Source organism: Alligator mississippiensis, chromosome 4 (genome assembly GCF_030867095.1).
Source record: "Alligator mississippiensis isolate rAllMis1 chromosome 4, rAllMis1, whole genome shotgun sequence".
NCBI classification, from domain to species: Eukaryota; Metazoa; Chordata; order Crocodylia; family Alligatoridae; genus Alligator; species Alligator mississippiensis.
In genome coordinates this window covers 60,523,645-60,541,866 of record NC_081827.1, presented here as the reverse complement: position 1 = coordinate 60,541,866, position 18,222 = coordinate 60,523,645, and the positions used below count along the sequence as shown (strand labels likewise).

Here is an 18,222-nt window from a genome sequence, read left to right as displayed (position 1 = left end):
CTTGGTAAATTAAGCTAAATTACACTAATTTACCCCTAAATAAAATAGGTAGTAAATTACTGAAGCTTGGCTTCTATACATCACAGAATATTGAGCAGACAGACAAAACGGTTATAGCAAATTCAGCTAAACAGTGGAAGGTATTCTTTCCATTTGAAAAGATGTAATCATTAGGTCTTTCCTCAAGAAAGGGTTATATATTTAACCTCTAGCAAAAATGGGAAGAGTATGGAATATCTCTATTTTATTTTTCAGAAACTGGAGTATTTTTCAATGGGTATTTAGTAGCCATAGTTGTGCCCGTTTCTGAAGAAATCCAGTCTTTTCTGCATTTTCATAATGCAATGAGATACTCAGATACTCTTAGTTATCTCCCTGGGGGCTGCCAGGTCCACCCGAATTAGCATTTTGGACAACAGAAGTGAAAAAATAACCCCCAACAGCTAAAGGAAAAAATAAATAAATGGCCAAACACAAAGGGGTTGAAAGAAAGCACAATCAATAACTTTGAACTATAAAAATTTGTTTCACTTAAAATTCCAAATGCTAGAGGATCAGAGAAGTCGTTTAAACTCTTCTCAAAGTAGGTATTCCCTAAAGAATTTAAGTTGCAGAATAGCATTATGAGCCTAAAAGCTCTTGTTTATCCCTGTGCAAACTTTTCACCATACCGAAGACATTTATAAAATCCAGTTGATGTCAGAATTCCACCTCGAGCTAATTTACTGCAGGTTGAGAGATATTCAGAGTACATTTCTGCTCGAGAGACTGAGCAATCTGAATTCACCTCAAAATGTGCATTCAACCTAAAAATGGAGAAATAAAACATACTGTGAAATACAATATAACATGGACATTCTTTTTCCAAGGGTTGAAACACTTTCTCTGCCCAAGTAGAGAGTTTGTACTATATATAAAACCACTCCTAATTTAACATGCTTAAAATGACATTGTAATATACTGTGCCCACCAACACCCAGCCCATGAAATACGCTTTTATTATCCACTGTATAAAGCAACAGCACAGAAGTAATGCATACAGAACCACTTACCCCAGGCATGAGTGGGAATGTCCCACTTACTTGTCCTGAGGCACAGACAGCAATAGTATAGTACAGTGGTGCTCGAGCTTTTGGCCCTGTGGGCCAGAAGAGTGGAAGGGAGCAGATCCGCAGGCCGGACTGAGCCCTGTGCAACAGGATAGTCCCGTGTTGCCTCCACCTGGCCCTGCAAACCCATACTGAACACTCAATTTAGCATGCAGGACCTGGGGCTCACCACAGGTCTGAAAATTTGGCAGCAGGGAAATGGTGCTACTGCACACCAAGTTTTCATACCCATGTGGAGCCTTGTGGGTTGGATGACTGTGTGAGGGACTGGATCTGGCCTGTGGGCCAGGGGTTGAGCGCTCTTAGTATGCATCTGACCTATGAGGTACAAAGCTATGGGGTTTTGAAGCATTACGTGGAGTTTGAAAGAAAAAAATGGAAGGGTTCCAATTATTGGTGGATTCTGAAGTATTTAAATATTAGTTGCTTTTTTCTAGATAATTAAAAACTTCTATGTTAGTCTTTCTACACTGCAGTAACTAAGCAAAGAATCTCTCTGTAGGGCTGAATTAAACAACCACGTAGTTTCCTCTGAAACGCTCTTTACTTTACCATCAAGACATCTGCATATAAATGAATATTTGAAGCAACACTATACCTGGATCCATCTTAGGAATTTATTTATACTATATTATAGTTTTTGGAGTGGCAAGAGTGGATAATTCTATCAAAACAGATTAATACAAAAAAGAACTTCAGTGGACATGTAAGAGCTCTAGTTTGGGAAAAATCAACCCAGCTCTACTTGAAGGTTATGAACCAAGTATTTTTTTTTGTATAACTGATGAACAACAAACATTATTTTTACCAACAAAAACATTCAAAAAGTTAGTTTTGGGGTGAGAAGCTTTCATGTTCATTTTTTTTCCTTAGGCCTCCCAAGGAGTCTAGATCTAATATTTGAGAAATATTTTTCTATTACTATAGTAGCACAAGATGAAGCTGATAATACCTATCTATGATTTTACAGCAAGATTTGCTTTTAAATGAAGTTAAGGAATTAAGCTATACTCTCAGAAAAGGACAACTAGTTTGCAGGATCATCTGTTACGTGGTGAACATTTTTGGTAGATATTTTTCTTTCAGATTTATTCAAAGCAATACGACAGAATGTTTTCACTTATTTTCCATAAAAATGTGACTTCCTAACCCTGAATAGAAACCAGCTAGAAAACTGCCTGACATGAATACAGGCATTTTTCTTTGCTTTTCTTCTTATTCAAAAAATATCTGTATAGAACTTACCACTGACATGCAAATTTCTCACTGTCTATTTCTACTATTCCTGGTGGTGGAGCAACATGCTGTGCTGCTCTTGATGCTGTGAAGAATGGAAAAAATATATATGCTGAAACATAATAATTACTTGCAAAATTCAGTGCATGTAAATTACTACTGAATATCTTGTGCAACACAAACAGTACTCTACAATTCAGTACTTAAAAACAAATTTCAAATCAAATTTATTTTTATATCTTTGAAAGCTTCCCCACAACAAAAGACAGACAAAAGACCCATAATCTATTCTGACAAAATTAAACGTAAGGATTATTTAATTACGTGTAAGCACAGAAAGATGCATAGGCATTTAAAGTAAAAAAAAAAGAAAGTATATTTAAAGAATATCCTACTTCCATGTCCTAAAAACACCATAGCTTACTGAACAAATGCTTTAAATCAATTCACATTTAAAGGCATGCCAAGTTGTTTAAAAAATGTGCTGAAGCCTAAGGATCTTCAACACCTATGCTTTTTAGTGACTGCTGTATATGCATCGTTGTAGATGCTCTGTGTCAGTATAAAACTACTATCTGCATTGGTACAGCTTACCCCGGTTTGAAACTGGAGATAAACTACTATGGTGCAAGTCACTGTTTACATTGGGATATCATATATATGCTATAGATTTGTATAAGTACACTCCACTAATGGCTAAACACCTCAGAGTGGTAACTCTTTGTACAAATCTCAAAGTACGTGGGGCAGAGGCCTGTACAAGGCTCTCTACACCACTTAAATACTGTAAATGGGGAAGAGTCAAACAGCAGCAAAGGACAGCTTCTGCTCCCTTTAAATACTGATAGGGGTCTCTGCACCAAATCCTCAACAGGCCAACATTCTGAAGCAAGCCAGCAGCAGCACAATGTCTCATTAGAATTGGCACAGAGATGCAATAATGACTCTTTCAGTTCAAAAGTAGGAAAGGACTATTTTGTATTCCCACATACTGGGCACGTGTAATTTCTGGAGCCTCAAACCTGTTTGAAGCACTGCAAACCACATGCTGGGCACGTGCGACTATTTGCCATGCTGCAAATTTGAAAATCCTGGTGTAAAAAATACTATAGCAAAAAAAAGCGGCATGGCACACACTCCAGGTACATGCGCTGGCAGACACAGTCTCAGTCCTCCAAATAAACGCACTCCTCGCAACCAGCCAGAGCATCTCCCCTCCCCACCCCACTTTCCTCCAGCACAGCAAGAGTTGGGAGAAGCGGAGAAATGGCAGTTTTCCCAAAGCAAGGCAATTTGCCCTACACTTAACTGCATGTGCATGAATGTGTGCAGTGGCAAAAAGTAACAGCACAAATTTGGGTTGCTACTTTTTTTGCCGCTGCAAGCTCATGCCCCTGCATGTGGGGGACACACCCACTGGGCCCATCCAGATGAGCGCACATGTGTTTCCCCAGGGACAAACAGCAGCAGCACACAGCTGTGGCAAGCAGAAAATTGCCTGGGTGGGGTAGGGGAGGCTGAGGTCAGCATCCAGGCTGGCCCCAGCATCCTTACCTGGAGTCCTGGGGGCCGCAGCCATGGTGATCCAGCAACAGGGATCCTGGCTGGCAGCCCGAGCATGGCTATGGCCAGCTGAGCTCTGGTTTCGGGTGGCGCACACTACCACTGTGTGTGCCACCCCACTTTTTTTAGGCACATTTTCTTTTTCTTACACTGGGATCTCCCGGTATTAATTCCACCCCCAGTGCAAATTAGCAGTGCCGGGAATGCCTGTATATGCAGCATGTCTGCAGTGCCACATACTGCATGTGTATGCTCATATGAATGCGCCCAGTTGCCACGTCCAGATGAGCATAGCTGTGCAGTATGTAGTGGCAAGGAAGCAGCACGGAGGGTTTTTTTTGACCCCTGGAAATCCGGGGTCAAAAAACCTGTTGGGAAAAAAAAAGCGGAGCAGTGTACACATGGGCAATGCGTGCCGTTCAAAAGCAGAGCCAGGCAGCCCACAGCTATGCTATAGGACTGTGTGAAGCTTCTGTCGCCAATTCAATTCAGAGGAGATTCGGTCTGATTCGGTGGCCAAATCTCTGAATCCGAATCAAAATACGAGACCCATTAATCTCTCTGAATTGAATTGGAAGCCTCCGATTTGATTCAGACAGATTCGATGATTCGGCCATAGACAAAGCTTTATATGTTTTTTCTACATACCTCGAGGTACCAGGTGGCTCGTGAACGCTGAGATGGTGGAGCAGATGGAGAGTTCCATGGGAGCGTGGAGGGTTCCCCAGTGCATGCTGCCACAGACCCAGAAGTGGACCAGAAGCACTTCCAGGCCACTTCCAGGTCCATTGCAGAGCACGCGGGGGCCCCCTCTCACACTGGCTCGATGCCTGGTGCCTCCTGGGTTTGGGGAGGGTGGTGGGGGAGGCACCCAGGGTGGCCCTGCAGCTAACCGCCGAGCTGGGGGTGTGGGGGGTGTCTCCCACACAGTTAGCAGCAGATCCACAAGTGGACCAGAAGTACTTCTAGTCCACTTCAGGGTCTGCCACAGAGTGCACTGGAGAACCCTCCATGCTCCCATGGAACTCTCCATCCGCTCCACCATCTCATCATTCACAAGCCGCCTGGAACCTTGAGGTATGTAGAAAAAAAACATATAAAGCTGTGTCTATGGCCGAATGACTGATTCTCCAAATCAGAATCGAATCACTGTCCCCGAATCATGCTGAATCCGAATCTAATACCGCCTGCTTCCCACACCCCTACTATGCTGTGTCTGCCAGCCAGGCTCCGCATGGCAGAATCGTTGCTGCTGCAGACCTGGGAGGCCCCCCAGGTCAGGCTGCTGGCCCCAGCTTCCCATAGCACCCCCAGAGTAACTTGCCACAGGTGTTCCCCAGGGACAAGTTGAGGCGGCAAAAGGTGCGCCACTGCTAGTCATCCTCAGGGAACCAAAAGTCCATGACGTATGGATGCAGCCAGTGTGCCTATCCTAATAAGTCAAATTCATCCCCAGTCCTATATCCCCCTTCATTGCATTATCCAAGCACCTTCCAGTAATAGATACATGACTAGCATCTTTAACATGAGATTCTTTCTCCATTCCTTTCCCCAGCAGAAAAAAATATTTAGAAATTGTTTTTCCTTTACTGTTGTTATTTATGTCCAAGTGTTTGATTATATTTATTTTATTAGTGAAGGTAAGGCTGAAGAAGTGCATATACTTAGGTCTCTGCACTGAGATAAATTACTCAGGTTTAGGGTAGAGAAGAGTAAGTTTCACCCTAACTACTGAGTGTACATTTACAAATTGGCAGAATACTATTTTTAAAGTTAGAACATAAGGAGATAGAACTTCCATCTAACTTTAAATAAAGTAGATAAACAGTGAATAAGGTCCAAGCTTATTCCCTTCCTGGGGATTATTTTTATTGTTAAGTTTAGAAAAAGTCACTTACCTTACAGCGTCTGTGCAATACAATCTCTGTATGCATTCCACTCCAGATAAGTGGAATGTGTTTGAGATAGGAATCTTTTGCCCAGCAGTGTCTGCTGGGGTCATGCCTGAACCACAAGTGCCCTTGAAGAACTCCCACCTTACAGAGTATAGAGTCATTAGAGCTAACCATTTCTCAGTTTCTTCATCATTACAGAATCCTGGTGCCAACATATCCAGGACTTAGCAGACTAGATATGGATAACTTATTGCAATAATTGTGGCTCTTTGAGATATAATTGATCATTTTTTGTTTGACTACATTTCACTCCTCGTTAACCAGCAAGCAGCATCTAAACGTTAGGAGACAAATACCTTCAACTTCCCATATATAAGACTGTGAGATAGTGCTGCAAAAATGGACATCAGACCTAGAATTCTCTAGAACAAAATATTGCTTTGTAGAAATATGATCTGAGGGCATGTACTCTATATATTTAGTGGTCAGGAGAATACCGCTAATTCTGCCTGTATTTTATTCAAATGAGCTCTAACTTGATTGGATGGCATTGGGAGAGGTCTCAAGAGAAGAGCAGAAGAGGATCACTTTCTGCTGACAGGCCGAGCAATTTTAAATTTAGGTCCTGCTCCCTTAGCAGGACAACAGGACCGCACCTATCTAGATTGTTGTTTTTCAGCTGTCACAACTGGCAAATCTAGGAGCCGTATATGTACAGCAAATAAGGGGAGGAGGGGTACCTCAACTTCTCTGACATCCCCAGGAATAGAGAATACCCGTTAACTCACAGGACTGGAGCCTGTACAGGCTCATTAAAGAATTCCAGAGCATCTATCATCATACAAAGGAAATACTGAAAATGTTATGGTTACATGGATGACAGTTACAGTGGGTCAGCAGTCATGAAAAATACAAATACCATCTTGAGTTGCGTTAACAGAACAACTGTATGCAAGACCTAGGAGCACTCCACTTGGGACTGGTTAGGCCACTCCTGGACTTGTGTCATTCAGTGGGGGACTGCATTTTAAGAAGAACGTAGAGAATCTGAAGACTGTCTGGAGGCTAGCAACAAAAGATGATAAAGGGGTAAGAATGTAAAGCACATAAGGAAAGATTGAAGGAACCAAGTCATTAATTTGGGAAGAAAGGAGAAGTGAAGATATTATAGTAGTTTTCAAATAGATGAAAGGGTGTTATTAAAAAGGGAAAAAAAAAAATCATCTCTTCTCTTTTGCTACAGAGGACAGGACATGAGAAAATGGGTTTAGAACAGTGGTGCTCAACCCTCTCTCACAAGAGGCTAAACTTTAACATCAGAAGAGTATATCTAGGGTTGCACAGGAGAGTACTCTTAGAATTCTGCATGTTCAGTGAGTGCTCTGAGGTAACCACCAGTCAGTGGGGACTTTACCCAGACCCTGCACTGACACACCATGTATGCGGACCTCTGGCAGGAACCACACTGATGTGCCAGCAAGCTCCAGCTGGTGACTGGCCATTCGCTTAGGCTTTATGGGTCGCATTCAGCCCACAGGCCATAGGTTGAAAAACTCCAGTTTAGACTAAAGACAGCAGACTTAAATAAAAGCACTCACAAAAAGCTCCCTAACTGTAAAAATAGCAGGACAACGAAACAAACTGTCTGAGGAAATTGTGGAATCTCTTTCACGGGAAGGTTTCAAGAAGCTGGATAGAGATCTGTCTGGGATATTTCAAGAACTGTGAATCATGCCTTGGTAAGGGCTGCACTGCATGATCTTCAAGTTGCTTCCAACTTAATGATTTTACCAATCCACAGTTCCATGTGGCTTCTGACACATTACATTTAAGACATGACTAATAGGTTAACTGTGCATTAAATAGTAACCTGGCCACATGTTCAAGTCAATTTAAGACATGATAATGCAGTAAATGAGCCACAAAAGTGATTCCATGTATAACATGTAGCAAATTTGTAGCTTGTTTGTAGAACACCTTAAATCAAATATGTGGTTGGTTGGGGCTAGCCCATGACAGATCCTGACACTCATCCAGCATGGGGCAGCCCTAGGGTCCAGGGACATAACTGCTCCCACTGCATGGCAGAAGATGCAACTGTTAGGACTGTGGCTTAGATCCCATCGTGCCTTAAATGGAACCTCTGTCAGAGGCCTTAGGCAAAGAAAGAGAGAACGGTCAAGCTCTATTTGTTGATACCCTTTATTAGTTGTTCATTGTTGTTGCTGTTGAGTCCCTGGGGGCTAGCTATATTTTTACAATCTAAAGGATCCAAATGGACATGGGGCCTTAGTTCTAAAATGGGCCACAGACAAGAGCTTTCCATTCCTGACCAAAAGATTCTGACAGTGAACCACATGCTCGAAGAGTGGAATATATACGGATTATCACTCAAGGAAGAACTACTGCTTCAAGAGGACTTTAAAAGGTTAGTAGTGTGTTCCTATATGGAAGATGTTAGATCTTTAAACTCTTTGTAGTCAGAAAACTCAAAAGCGGCTTATCGTTAAGTCTCAAGTATCTGAAGCTAGACAACATTTTTTTCAACCTTTCATTTAGCTTAAAAAGCTTGCCCAATTTTTGTATACAAAATCTGAAAAAGCAGCCCAAAGTCGGCAAATTTATACCAGAAGATAAACTTTTGAAAAAATTGCAAGTAACGGGAAGAGATAACTAAACGTAATTTTAAACATACTATGAGGACTGCCTTAAGACAGGCTTGTAATAAATACATACACCTATGCACGTATTACTGAGTTTTTAGTTTGCAGAGGAAAATCATTGCCCTGTAGACTGCAAGTCTGACTGGCAATGGGATTATTCCATCATCCTTCATTGCTTTGGATATTAGCTCCTTCAACACAAACTTCTAAGTAACCTATTCAATATCATACAAGCATTTCAATACAGTCTTCATAGTTGGACCTAAGTGGGTTGATTTACACCATCACAACTTACTCTGGGAACTTATTAACTAAGCTGCACTTATAAAAATTCCCCTACAGTGGAAGTACAGCACACCTGCATCAGTCTAACTACATTAATGCTGTAGCATCAATGCAATATTCTTTAAAGAAAACTTGGCCTTAGAAATTCAATCAGCTAGCAAAAAGTCAAGATGTCATGGATGGTGATTTTTTGGCTTATAAAAACCACTGTGAACTAACATTTTTATAAAGGTAGCTTTGAAAGGAAGAGGAACCTGACTAACTGAAAAAAAGTTCTGAGTACAGAGGTGATTAGCCATGTTAGTCTGAAGTCAGGCATAATGCAAGGCAGGGTAGTACCTTACAGACTAGCTGGGTCAGAGAGACATGAGCTTTAGAAGACATAAGATGCTATTAAAGGTCACTATTAATGCTTTGAATGGACAATCCATTCATAGTATCTGAAGAAGTATATCATCATTGCCTACAAAAAGCTCATGCCTCTCTGACCCAGCTAGTCTGTAAGGTACTACCCTGCTTTGTTTTATTTTGCATTCTTTAAAATGCTACTCTTCCTTCTGCCTGAGGTTCTGAGTAGTAAATGTAGCAAATAAGTGTCCCTTTAATGCAACAGGGAAAATGAAAAGATAGTGAAGGAGAAAAATTATTTTTTTCTGTGTCTAAACAAGCAAGTACTAAAGTCTTTTGAGCTAACTATGACTTACATGGGATTTAGTTATTTAGTACAGTTCACATTCACACACTGAAATAAATTTCTGAAAACCAAAGAAAAGCTGTAAAGGTCTTTAAAGTGTATGCTACTTAAAAATTTCATGGGAAAAAGAAAAATACATGTTAGTTGCTCGCTGGGAAGGGCTGACCTTTAAAAAGAAATTGTGCATGTTTTCAAAAAACCACAACAAGTTGTATTCTAATTGTATGAATCACCCTCAATATTACTATACTGATATCAAACATATCCTTGTGAAAAGCACTGGAACAGGCATTTTCCTATTATATTAAATGTCAATTTCTGACAGGAACTTTTACAACAGCAGGATATAGTTCTGTGCATCAATTTAAAAGCAAAAATCCTTTTCAAATACTATGCATGTCAAAGATAAGCATCTAAGAGAAAAAAATTCTGGCCCTACTGAAGTCTAAGGGAGTTTTACCACTCACTTAAATGCAAGCAGAATTTCACTCCTAAAATAAAATTACAAAAAACAGTAATCATCATCAGCATACAACATTTTGAAATTGACCTCAAGAATGAATGATTTTTTTTCTTCAAGCTTTAAGGGCAGAAGTTGGTTCACATGACAAATTAAACATCTGCAGCCTTCAGGAGAACCTTTTTTCAGCTTTTCACCTCTAATAATTCCTTTAGCTCCTTCCTCCAGTTTTACAGCCTCAACCAGTAATTGAGAATGCTTTTTTAACACTGCCACCTACCAGCACTTCACAAAGAATACAATGCAAAATGTACTTAATAACATCTATAAAGTATAGAAATGATCCATAAGAGATATTTTGCTGACAAGCATAGGTTAATTTTAAATAAAAAATTAAGGTAATTTTCATTTAATAATTTTTGAAGATTAACGGCTCTGAAAAAATGTTAAGACTCCATGTTGCTTCACAATGCTCTCATGTAATGACAAGCACTACTCATTTACAAAAACCCCCAAAGACTTTAATATTCACTTTGTCAGCAACACTTTAAAATGTGTACATCTAAGTTGGTGTATTTAAGCACAAATAAATCACTAAAGTAATACAGTACTATAGTCATGTATGTTCACACACACCCTACCTGCCCAATTGACAATCATACATCCTATAGAGGAAGTTCTACTGAAATAGAAAGGGTCACCTGCAACAGTACTAACCTGACACAGCTGTGCCATGGGCCTGGGAGGAAGCATGCTCCACTACCTGGGTCCTGATTTCAGGCACTACTTGGTGGTTGGAGCTTTGATGTTCAACAAGTTTTACAGCAGCAAGTGCATCAGGTCCAAACATCTGGATGTCCATAGAAATCAGACACACTAATGTATCTAAAACATTAAATACAAAACCAACAATGATATGAAAACAAACAGTGAGCTGATTTGTGTTAAGCTGACACCCCCTTCATACAACTACATTGCGTTTTTCTTGGTACAAGGAGACAAAAATTCTGCTGTGCATTGGTTTCTATTTTCAATCCTTCTTGAAGAACAGATTTAAATATGTAAAAAGTACTTGTAGCAATATACACATTACAATCACACACATTAATTTTTCAAAGCCCTGAACATGACATTTTGTTAGTTTTTCCTTTATAAACAACAAATCTGATATTTTTTTTTCTTTCTTTTCCCTCACCTATGCTCTTTTCTACTTTAGCAATCTTTGTGCAGGCCACTTCTCCCATTTCTGTGAGCATATAAAGGACCTCAAGTGCTGAGATTACAAGCAGAACATCTGGTAAAGTGAGATGACATATTATTTCTTTGTAGGATTCTTGATCCACATATTCACAAATTAAAACACCATTATCTTCAGCTTTACAAAGATTCCCCAAGATTTCCATGCCTGTAAAACATAAAATAGTTTTAATCGGTCAAAATCGTTATCTCACTATTTTCAAAAACAGACAGACAGTTTGAGTCCTTACCTCTCATTTTTAAAAACCTATCTCTTGACATTAGGCATTTTGTAACAGTGTGAAACATTAGATGAGTAGTTTTGAAATCAACTGGATCCAACAGAAGCTGGTAAGACAAAGAAACCCAACATTATTTACATTGCATTCTACACTGTATCCATGGTCATAATTGTTCAAATTATTAAATGTGTAAATCAAATGCAATTCTCAAAAATCTTTAACGTATAATTGTTGGAACTAGATCTCACTTCTATGATTAAGAAAGGCTGTGTTTTCAGTGCCTATTTTTTTTTAATTGCAATTCCTTTTTTCTATTTTAAGGTAATGGAAGATAGCATATTACACTCTTGACATACAAACCTCCCTTTTTCATTCTAGTATTTAGAGAATGGAGAAAAATTTAATTTCTAGGCCATCATCTACATACATATGAATATCTTATAGAGTTCTGTAAAACAGCAGCACTTGACAAAGGGCATATGGTAGAATTTTACCTACCCTTCTTACACAGCACCTAGCATCATGGGCCCACAGTCCATAACTAGAGATCCTAAATGCTACAAATAACACAATAACTCTCCCCAAAAATCTCATACTCCATGGCTGAGCAGATATTCATGAAAACACAAGCTAGTCAAACTTCTATCCACAGATGACCACTGCATTGTTTTCTTTCTTGTTATTTCTCATTGCACAATTTAAAGACGTATCAAATATCCTAACACATTTTATCTGTGGTGTATAATGCTAAAATACAAATTTAGCTGGCATGTTATTATTTCCTCTTATATTTAAATTCTCAGAAAAAAATTCCCTCTCTGAAGATACATATGATATATCCAGGTCTATGTGAACTCACTAAATTCCTCTTGGTCTCATGGGTCATCTATACATGTACTCTGGGGGAGGGGTGGTGCTTTAAATTAGAGTGGCTCCAAGAGCTGCTTTAATTAAAGCACCGGAAGCTTCTCGTACATCAGCATCCCTGTGCTGCAAAATGGTATCGGGGGCGCTTTATCTAAAGCTCGTTCCATGAGCTATAGATTAAGCACTCCCGCTGCCATTTTGAAGTGCAGGGATGCTGATATATTGGATGCAGAAGCTGGCCGGAGCGTGGTAATTACCACACTCCAACAGACTCGATTAATCATGTCTGCTCTGACGCACTGTAATTAAAGTGCATCGGAGCAGACTCTGCACGTGTGTATAGGAACCCATAATGACCATTACCACAAACAGTATTTTAGTGTCTACTATCAATTACAAAAATTATTGTACTATTTTTTAAAATAATGAATTATAATATAACTTGCATGAATATTTTTAATATCTAACTTCACTCAATTACATTTTCCTTCTATACTATGGGAATTCAATTCACATTCCTTCACTTGGATGTTTTTCAGACAAACTGGAGAGTCTGCTCTGTATCTTACGGCTAGTCACTGCATTCCATTTAAGTCTTCTGCTTTGAAATTGCAAAAGCATTATTCACCATTATTTTTTTTTTTTAATTGCAAGAAAAAGGTGTTAAGAAAATCCAGCTGATTATTTATTGAAGTAGTAACTTTTCCAAGTGATATTTTAATTTTTACAAAATGAAGCTCCTTACCTCTGCTGCAATATTTCCTAGTGTGTCAAGTCCCAACTGTCTCAGAGATATAAAATGACTATGAGCAGAGAGCAGCAGAAACCGAAGACAGGTGCGATTAGCTGCCAAAAGTTTAACATTTCCCTCCTCAAAGGAAAGATTTCTCAAAATCACTGCAATCTGAAGTACCCGCTGCCCTTCTATATCATTAATGCCCAATTTGCGAGGTGGGTGAAATAAGGATTCCCATATCCATTCTTCTGATGGAATATCTACAAAAGAAAAGCATTAACTTGAGACATTCTTTTCTGTATTTACTAAAACTCATCTAATCAGTTTATTCAAGACATCTCACCTTGAGATTTGTTTCTGTCAGAAATGAGGTCACGTACTTCATTATCCTCAACAATATCCTTCCAAAACTGAAAACAGAATAAAAAATTATACTGTATTTCTAAAGGGTGATGGCTTTAACAATATTTGTTTTACATCCATTACTTTAAAATGCTTTAAAATGGATAAGAATATCCCTTAAAAAGAATCTCTCTCTTTCATTCACGCTTGCTATGACTACATCTTAAAGACTAACTATTGGTATAGTCTTTACTTATAAAAAGTAAAAGCTAAGTTGTTTGACGTACTATAGCTGCTTTAATGAACACTTCTTTCTGTCCTCCCAATGCAGCAAAAGCTCACCATCCACACCAACAAGATCTGTAAACTATTCTTTTTTTGAACTAGTTTCACATATAGAGAAAGGTGGTGTTAATAATACATATGAAATTTGTCTCTAGATTATTATAAATGAAGGGATACCAAAGGTAAGTATAGTTCATTCTCTTATACTTTACAAATTTAATCGTAACAGCAGAGAAACTAGGACTTCATGCCAGTGTGGAAAAAAAGTTAATATTGAAGTAATGAAAAACATTACAAAACATATCGAAACATATGGGAATTATACCATATAGCAATTCAACGTACTTTGAAAAATTTAAGATCTGATCTACAAACTATTGCCGTGTGGCTACTCTCACTGGTCAGGATTAAACACAACAACAAGGCTTTGCACAATCTGGCTCAGAAATGGATGAAAATATACAGGGTTCACTTTACACACTCTTGAAATACAGCCACAGAATAAAACGATGGAAACAGTTTTTGCACGAGAAATGAAGGTTATTACTGCCAGCTAAATGATAAGAGCAGTTTTTGGAACACAAAATGTAATTAACTAAACCAGATACCATGGTACTGAAGTTGAAACCCCTACTCTCGAGAACATTATTGCAAGTTACATTTATCTAAATTATAACGTCCTTGAAGAAGGAACTGTATCTTTACTTGGCAATACAATGCCTCCAAACATCCATGCTGGAGACTTCGACAAAGTAAGGGTTATTACCTTTTACTTGAATATCTTTGAACTGTTAAAAATCAAACACAGGTCTGTCTGTCTCTACTGCTTTGGAACAAACAGGAACAGAAGTGTGAACATGAAGATAAATCTTCTGGAGAACAGGTTTTGTGCTGCATATATTCACTTTGAGCTAGCTGGTTCCCTTTTAAGAAGAGATTGAGACATTCAAGGAAGAGATTTTTGTGATCAGTTTTAAAGATGTGTGGAAAGAAAAAAGACTGTCCTGAATTTCATTTTTCAATACAATCTTGCCCTTATGGCAATTCACTTTCGGACAGTGATGAAGGTAAATTTGCAAATTTCATTGCTGACAAAAAAAGAAAATCTTAGAACCATGTCACAGACTTTGTCCTTTAATCATGCTCATGTTTAAAAAGATAAACACTGAAGAGATGTCCTAAAATGGCAAACCTTCTACCTCAACTCAAGTCTCTTTGAAAAGGTTGAAACTGTAGTGACAAGTTGCAGTTGCTATTATATGTAAGAATGTAAGAACTGCCATTTACAGGCAACCCCGACTTAACGCTATTTCGCTATAAACCCTCATTTTACACTGATACCCAATTCCACTTAGCGCTCAGCGAGTTTTGTTATAATGCTCACAGGCATCGTACAGCTGGCATTGAAACTGACACCAGTTCTGACAGCCCTGTTTCTGGTGATTTGGGTGACTTTAGGAAGTGATTTTGGTGGCTTTAGAAAAGTGAAAGGTGGTTTTGCTTAACGTTTAGTTTCACTTAATGCTCAGTTTTTCAGGAAACAATTATGAGCACTAAGCAGGGGTTGCCTGTACTGGGTCAGACTGTAGGTCCAACTTGCACAGTATCCCATGTTACAGTGGCAGACAGTAGATGCTGAAAAGGAGATTGAACAGGGTATGACTAGGGTTTTTCCCATAGTTTCTCTCCCACTTGCAGCCTTCAGTACTTATTAGTCTAGGAAGTTCTGATTCAGAGGCTGTACTGCTAACTCCCATGCTCAATAGCTACTGATACACCTTTCCTCCAAGAATTTGTGTTTTTGAATAAGCCTTCTGAGGTGTCAGCTTCCACAACATTTTGTGGCAATGAGTTCTAACCTTTAATTACAAGCTGTGTGAAAAAGAAATCCCCATTTACTTTCTCTTCACCATTTAGTATTTTGTAAGTCCTTATGTCTCAAGTGTCTCTCTTCTAAACCGAATAGGCCTAGTCTCTTTAGTCTCTCCTCATATGGAATCCCCTCCATACAACTATTCATCCTTGTTGCTCTTTTCTGTATCTTCTCCAGTTCTCCAACCATATCTATTCAAATACAAGATGAGGTTTTCCCTCACAATTGGCAAGGGGGAAAAAAATGTCCTCACCTTATAATCGCATACAAGGAAATCTCCCTAAATACATTGTCTATCGTGAAACTGCTGCCAAAAGCAGGATGTGCTCAGCAATGGAAACCAACCGTGAAGTTGATTAAATGCAGTCAACACTGAGCATGACTATAAAATGCATGACACACATTGGGCAAATATGCTGATGTGAACTTTTTGTGTGTGTGGCCCTTAAAAAAAAACAATCCAAACCAGGCGGGTGTTCCCTCTGCAGGGAATTGGTACCAGGACTGAAGGTGCTGCAATACCAGGTTAGCACCAAGAGGGCCAGAACCAGACCTGACAACCTCCCCTTGGTGCCAAAAATTTAATTTATTAGAAAATGTCAAAATTCAAAATGACCAAGTTCAAAGCACAAGGAAATACAGAAAAACCCAAGCAGGGGGCTACATTAGAGGATGGGGGTAGGGATGGGAATACAACTTAAGTTACGTATGAAACATGCAGCCAACTAATCTCAGGGGTGAAGAAGGGGGAGGGAGCAGAGGAAAGGGGAGGGAGGGGGCATGACTCTTACAAAACAGAGAATATAGAGGAGACCCTGCACAACAATACCACATTGTAATAGGGAGAAGGTTCAGAAAAGACATACAGTTACAAATAACAAGCAGGATACAATTGCAGGGGTGAGGAAGAGTCCAGAATTAGAAGTCCTTGGAGGAAATTCAGCGCAGCAGGGGAGTGAGTCCGGGGGGGGGGGGGGGGGGGCGCTAGGTGGTTCCCTCTGTGTACCTTCTAGCCAGCAGTCTGGTGGGGTCCACATACTGGTGCTATCCACGTGTTTTACACAGAGGTCCTTCGACCACTGAGGCTTTGCATCAGCTTGGCGTAGTGGCAGGATACATGGCAGGTGCGCAGGACACTCTCAAAGCTGGGGTCACACGCTTCCCAACTATCAGCGCCTCAACTGTCATGTTGTGTCCCCAGCAGCTGGTATTCCTTTTGTTTTTATGCCTCAAACAAAGCTTGCTGCTGGATCTCGAACAGGATGGTGACATCTACCATTACAACGCTCTTGCTGTCCTTATTAGTCACAACAATGTCGAGGCACAGCCGGCTCTTACAGCCAGGGATGGTGTAGTTGACAGACATGGTCCCTACTGAGGCTTTGCCCAGTTGGTCCTAGACGGTATTGCAGCGAAGCTGTCACTCTTTGGAGTGGGGCTTGCATATAGTATATGGGGGAGAGTCTCTGTCTCACAGCCATAGCATCAGCACCTCCTGTTGTAGTACCCGTACTGGACAGCACCATTGAGTGGTGGACAGTTGAGGTGGCTGTGGTGGATGAAGTGCCAATCAACAAACAGCATGAAGCTCCTGCTGGGCATAAAATGGTTGCTTGTGTCACATTTGAGGTGAACTTGAAGACATTGCTCTTGTCAGGTTTTGCCCTCTGGTTGCCAGCATAGTTTGCTCAGATGACATCCTTCAGGAACCTCTCTAGGAGGGTCATGGCAATGTGGCTGGTGTTAGGGGCTGGGAGCAGTGAGATTTCCAGCGCCCGGTGTTCGTTGATCCAAGTCCAGTTGCAGCTGATGCGCTTTTCAAGATGGAACATGGTGTTGAGGGCTCAACTCCACAGCGAGACAAAGTCCCCACTGTCTTGGTTGAACTCTCCTTCCAGTAAGCTGCTCAGGAAGGTGGCCAGGTTGCATTGGGTGGGCTGCCTTGTGATCCTCTTGTGGACAGTCTCCATCAGGGTGCTGGCAGCAATGCTGTTCATCGTCTTGTCTGGGCAGGTCAGGAGGTGCAAGACATGAATGATCAACCATGACGTTGCAGAGGTCGCCCATGTGGGGCAAATTAGTGCCACCCTGCTGGTATGGGATATACAGGATCTTGTTGTTGGCCCACAGCTGTAGGTACAGCCACTTCTCTTCAGTAGCTGCTGTATCTCGGTGTCCGCCTTCTTGACGAGGATTTTGGGAACCGCCAAGCTCCTCAGGACAAATGCGATGCAGGAGATGAAGAAAGTGTTTACCACATTTATCTTCTGTCAGGGGGCCAGGAGTGATGAGTCCAGCTTGTGGGCATCCTGCATGATCCTACAAATGGTCTCCTCCAGTGTCTGCTTCACTCAGTCTCCAGTGGGAGTCCCCAGGTTGACTCAGCTCTCTCTGTGTCTCAGGGACCTCATCTGCTTTCCTTGGATGGTGATGATGAAGTCCAGGATGGTGCTTTACTTCCTACAGCCAAAGTGCAGGGAGGTGCTGTTGGTGGTGCTGAAATGGAGTCCCAGCCACTCATACCACCTTGGAGCTGACATTCAACATACTCTGCAGTGGCTTGGTATCACCAGCAAGGAGGACCAAGTCGTCCATGTAGACCAGGATGCTCAGCTTATGCCCACAGAAATCAAGAATGCTGGGGCCTCCCACCACTGCTCAGTTTGACCCTAACCAAAAAGGTACTAAGATGCTGATGGGAACTTACCACAAGGATTGTTTAGTGCAGCAAATCTG

General features: G+C 40.5%; 1 protein-coding gene across 2 annotated transcripts in view; it reads right to left on the bottom strand.

The window, feature by feature from the left end:
• ARID2 (AT-rich interaction domain 2) overlaps positions 1–18,222 on the bottom strand; it is a 172,916-nt gene that overhangs the window by 47,370 nt on the left and 107,324 nt on the right. For both annotated transcript variants that reach the window (XM_014601034.3, XM_014601035.3), the window contains 7 exons: positions 13,330–13,396; positions 12,996–13,246; positions 11,393–11,489; positions 11,101–11,310; positions 10,623–10,790; positions 2,355–2,430; positions 672–806 (listed from right to left, as the gene is read on the bottom strand). In XM_014601034.3, the coding sequence (XP_014456520.1) occupies positions 672–806; positions 2,355–2,430; positions 10,623–10,790; positions 11,101–11,310; positions 11,393–11,489; positions 12,996–13,246; positions 13,330–13,396 (1,004 nt within the window). The remainder of the gene's footprint in view (positions 1–671; positions 807–2,354; positions 2,431–10,622; positions 10,791–11,100; positions 11,311–11,392; positions 11,490–12,995; positions 13,247–13,329; positions 13,397–18,222) is intronic.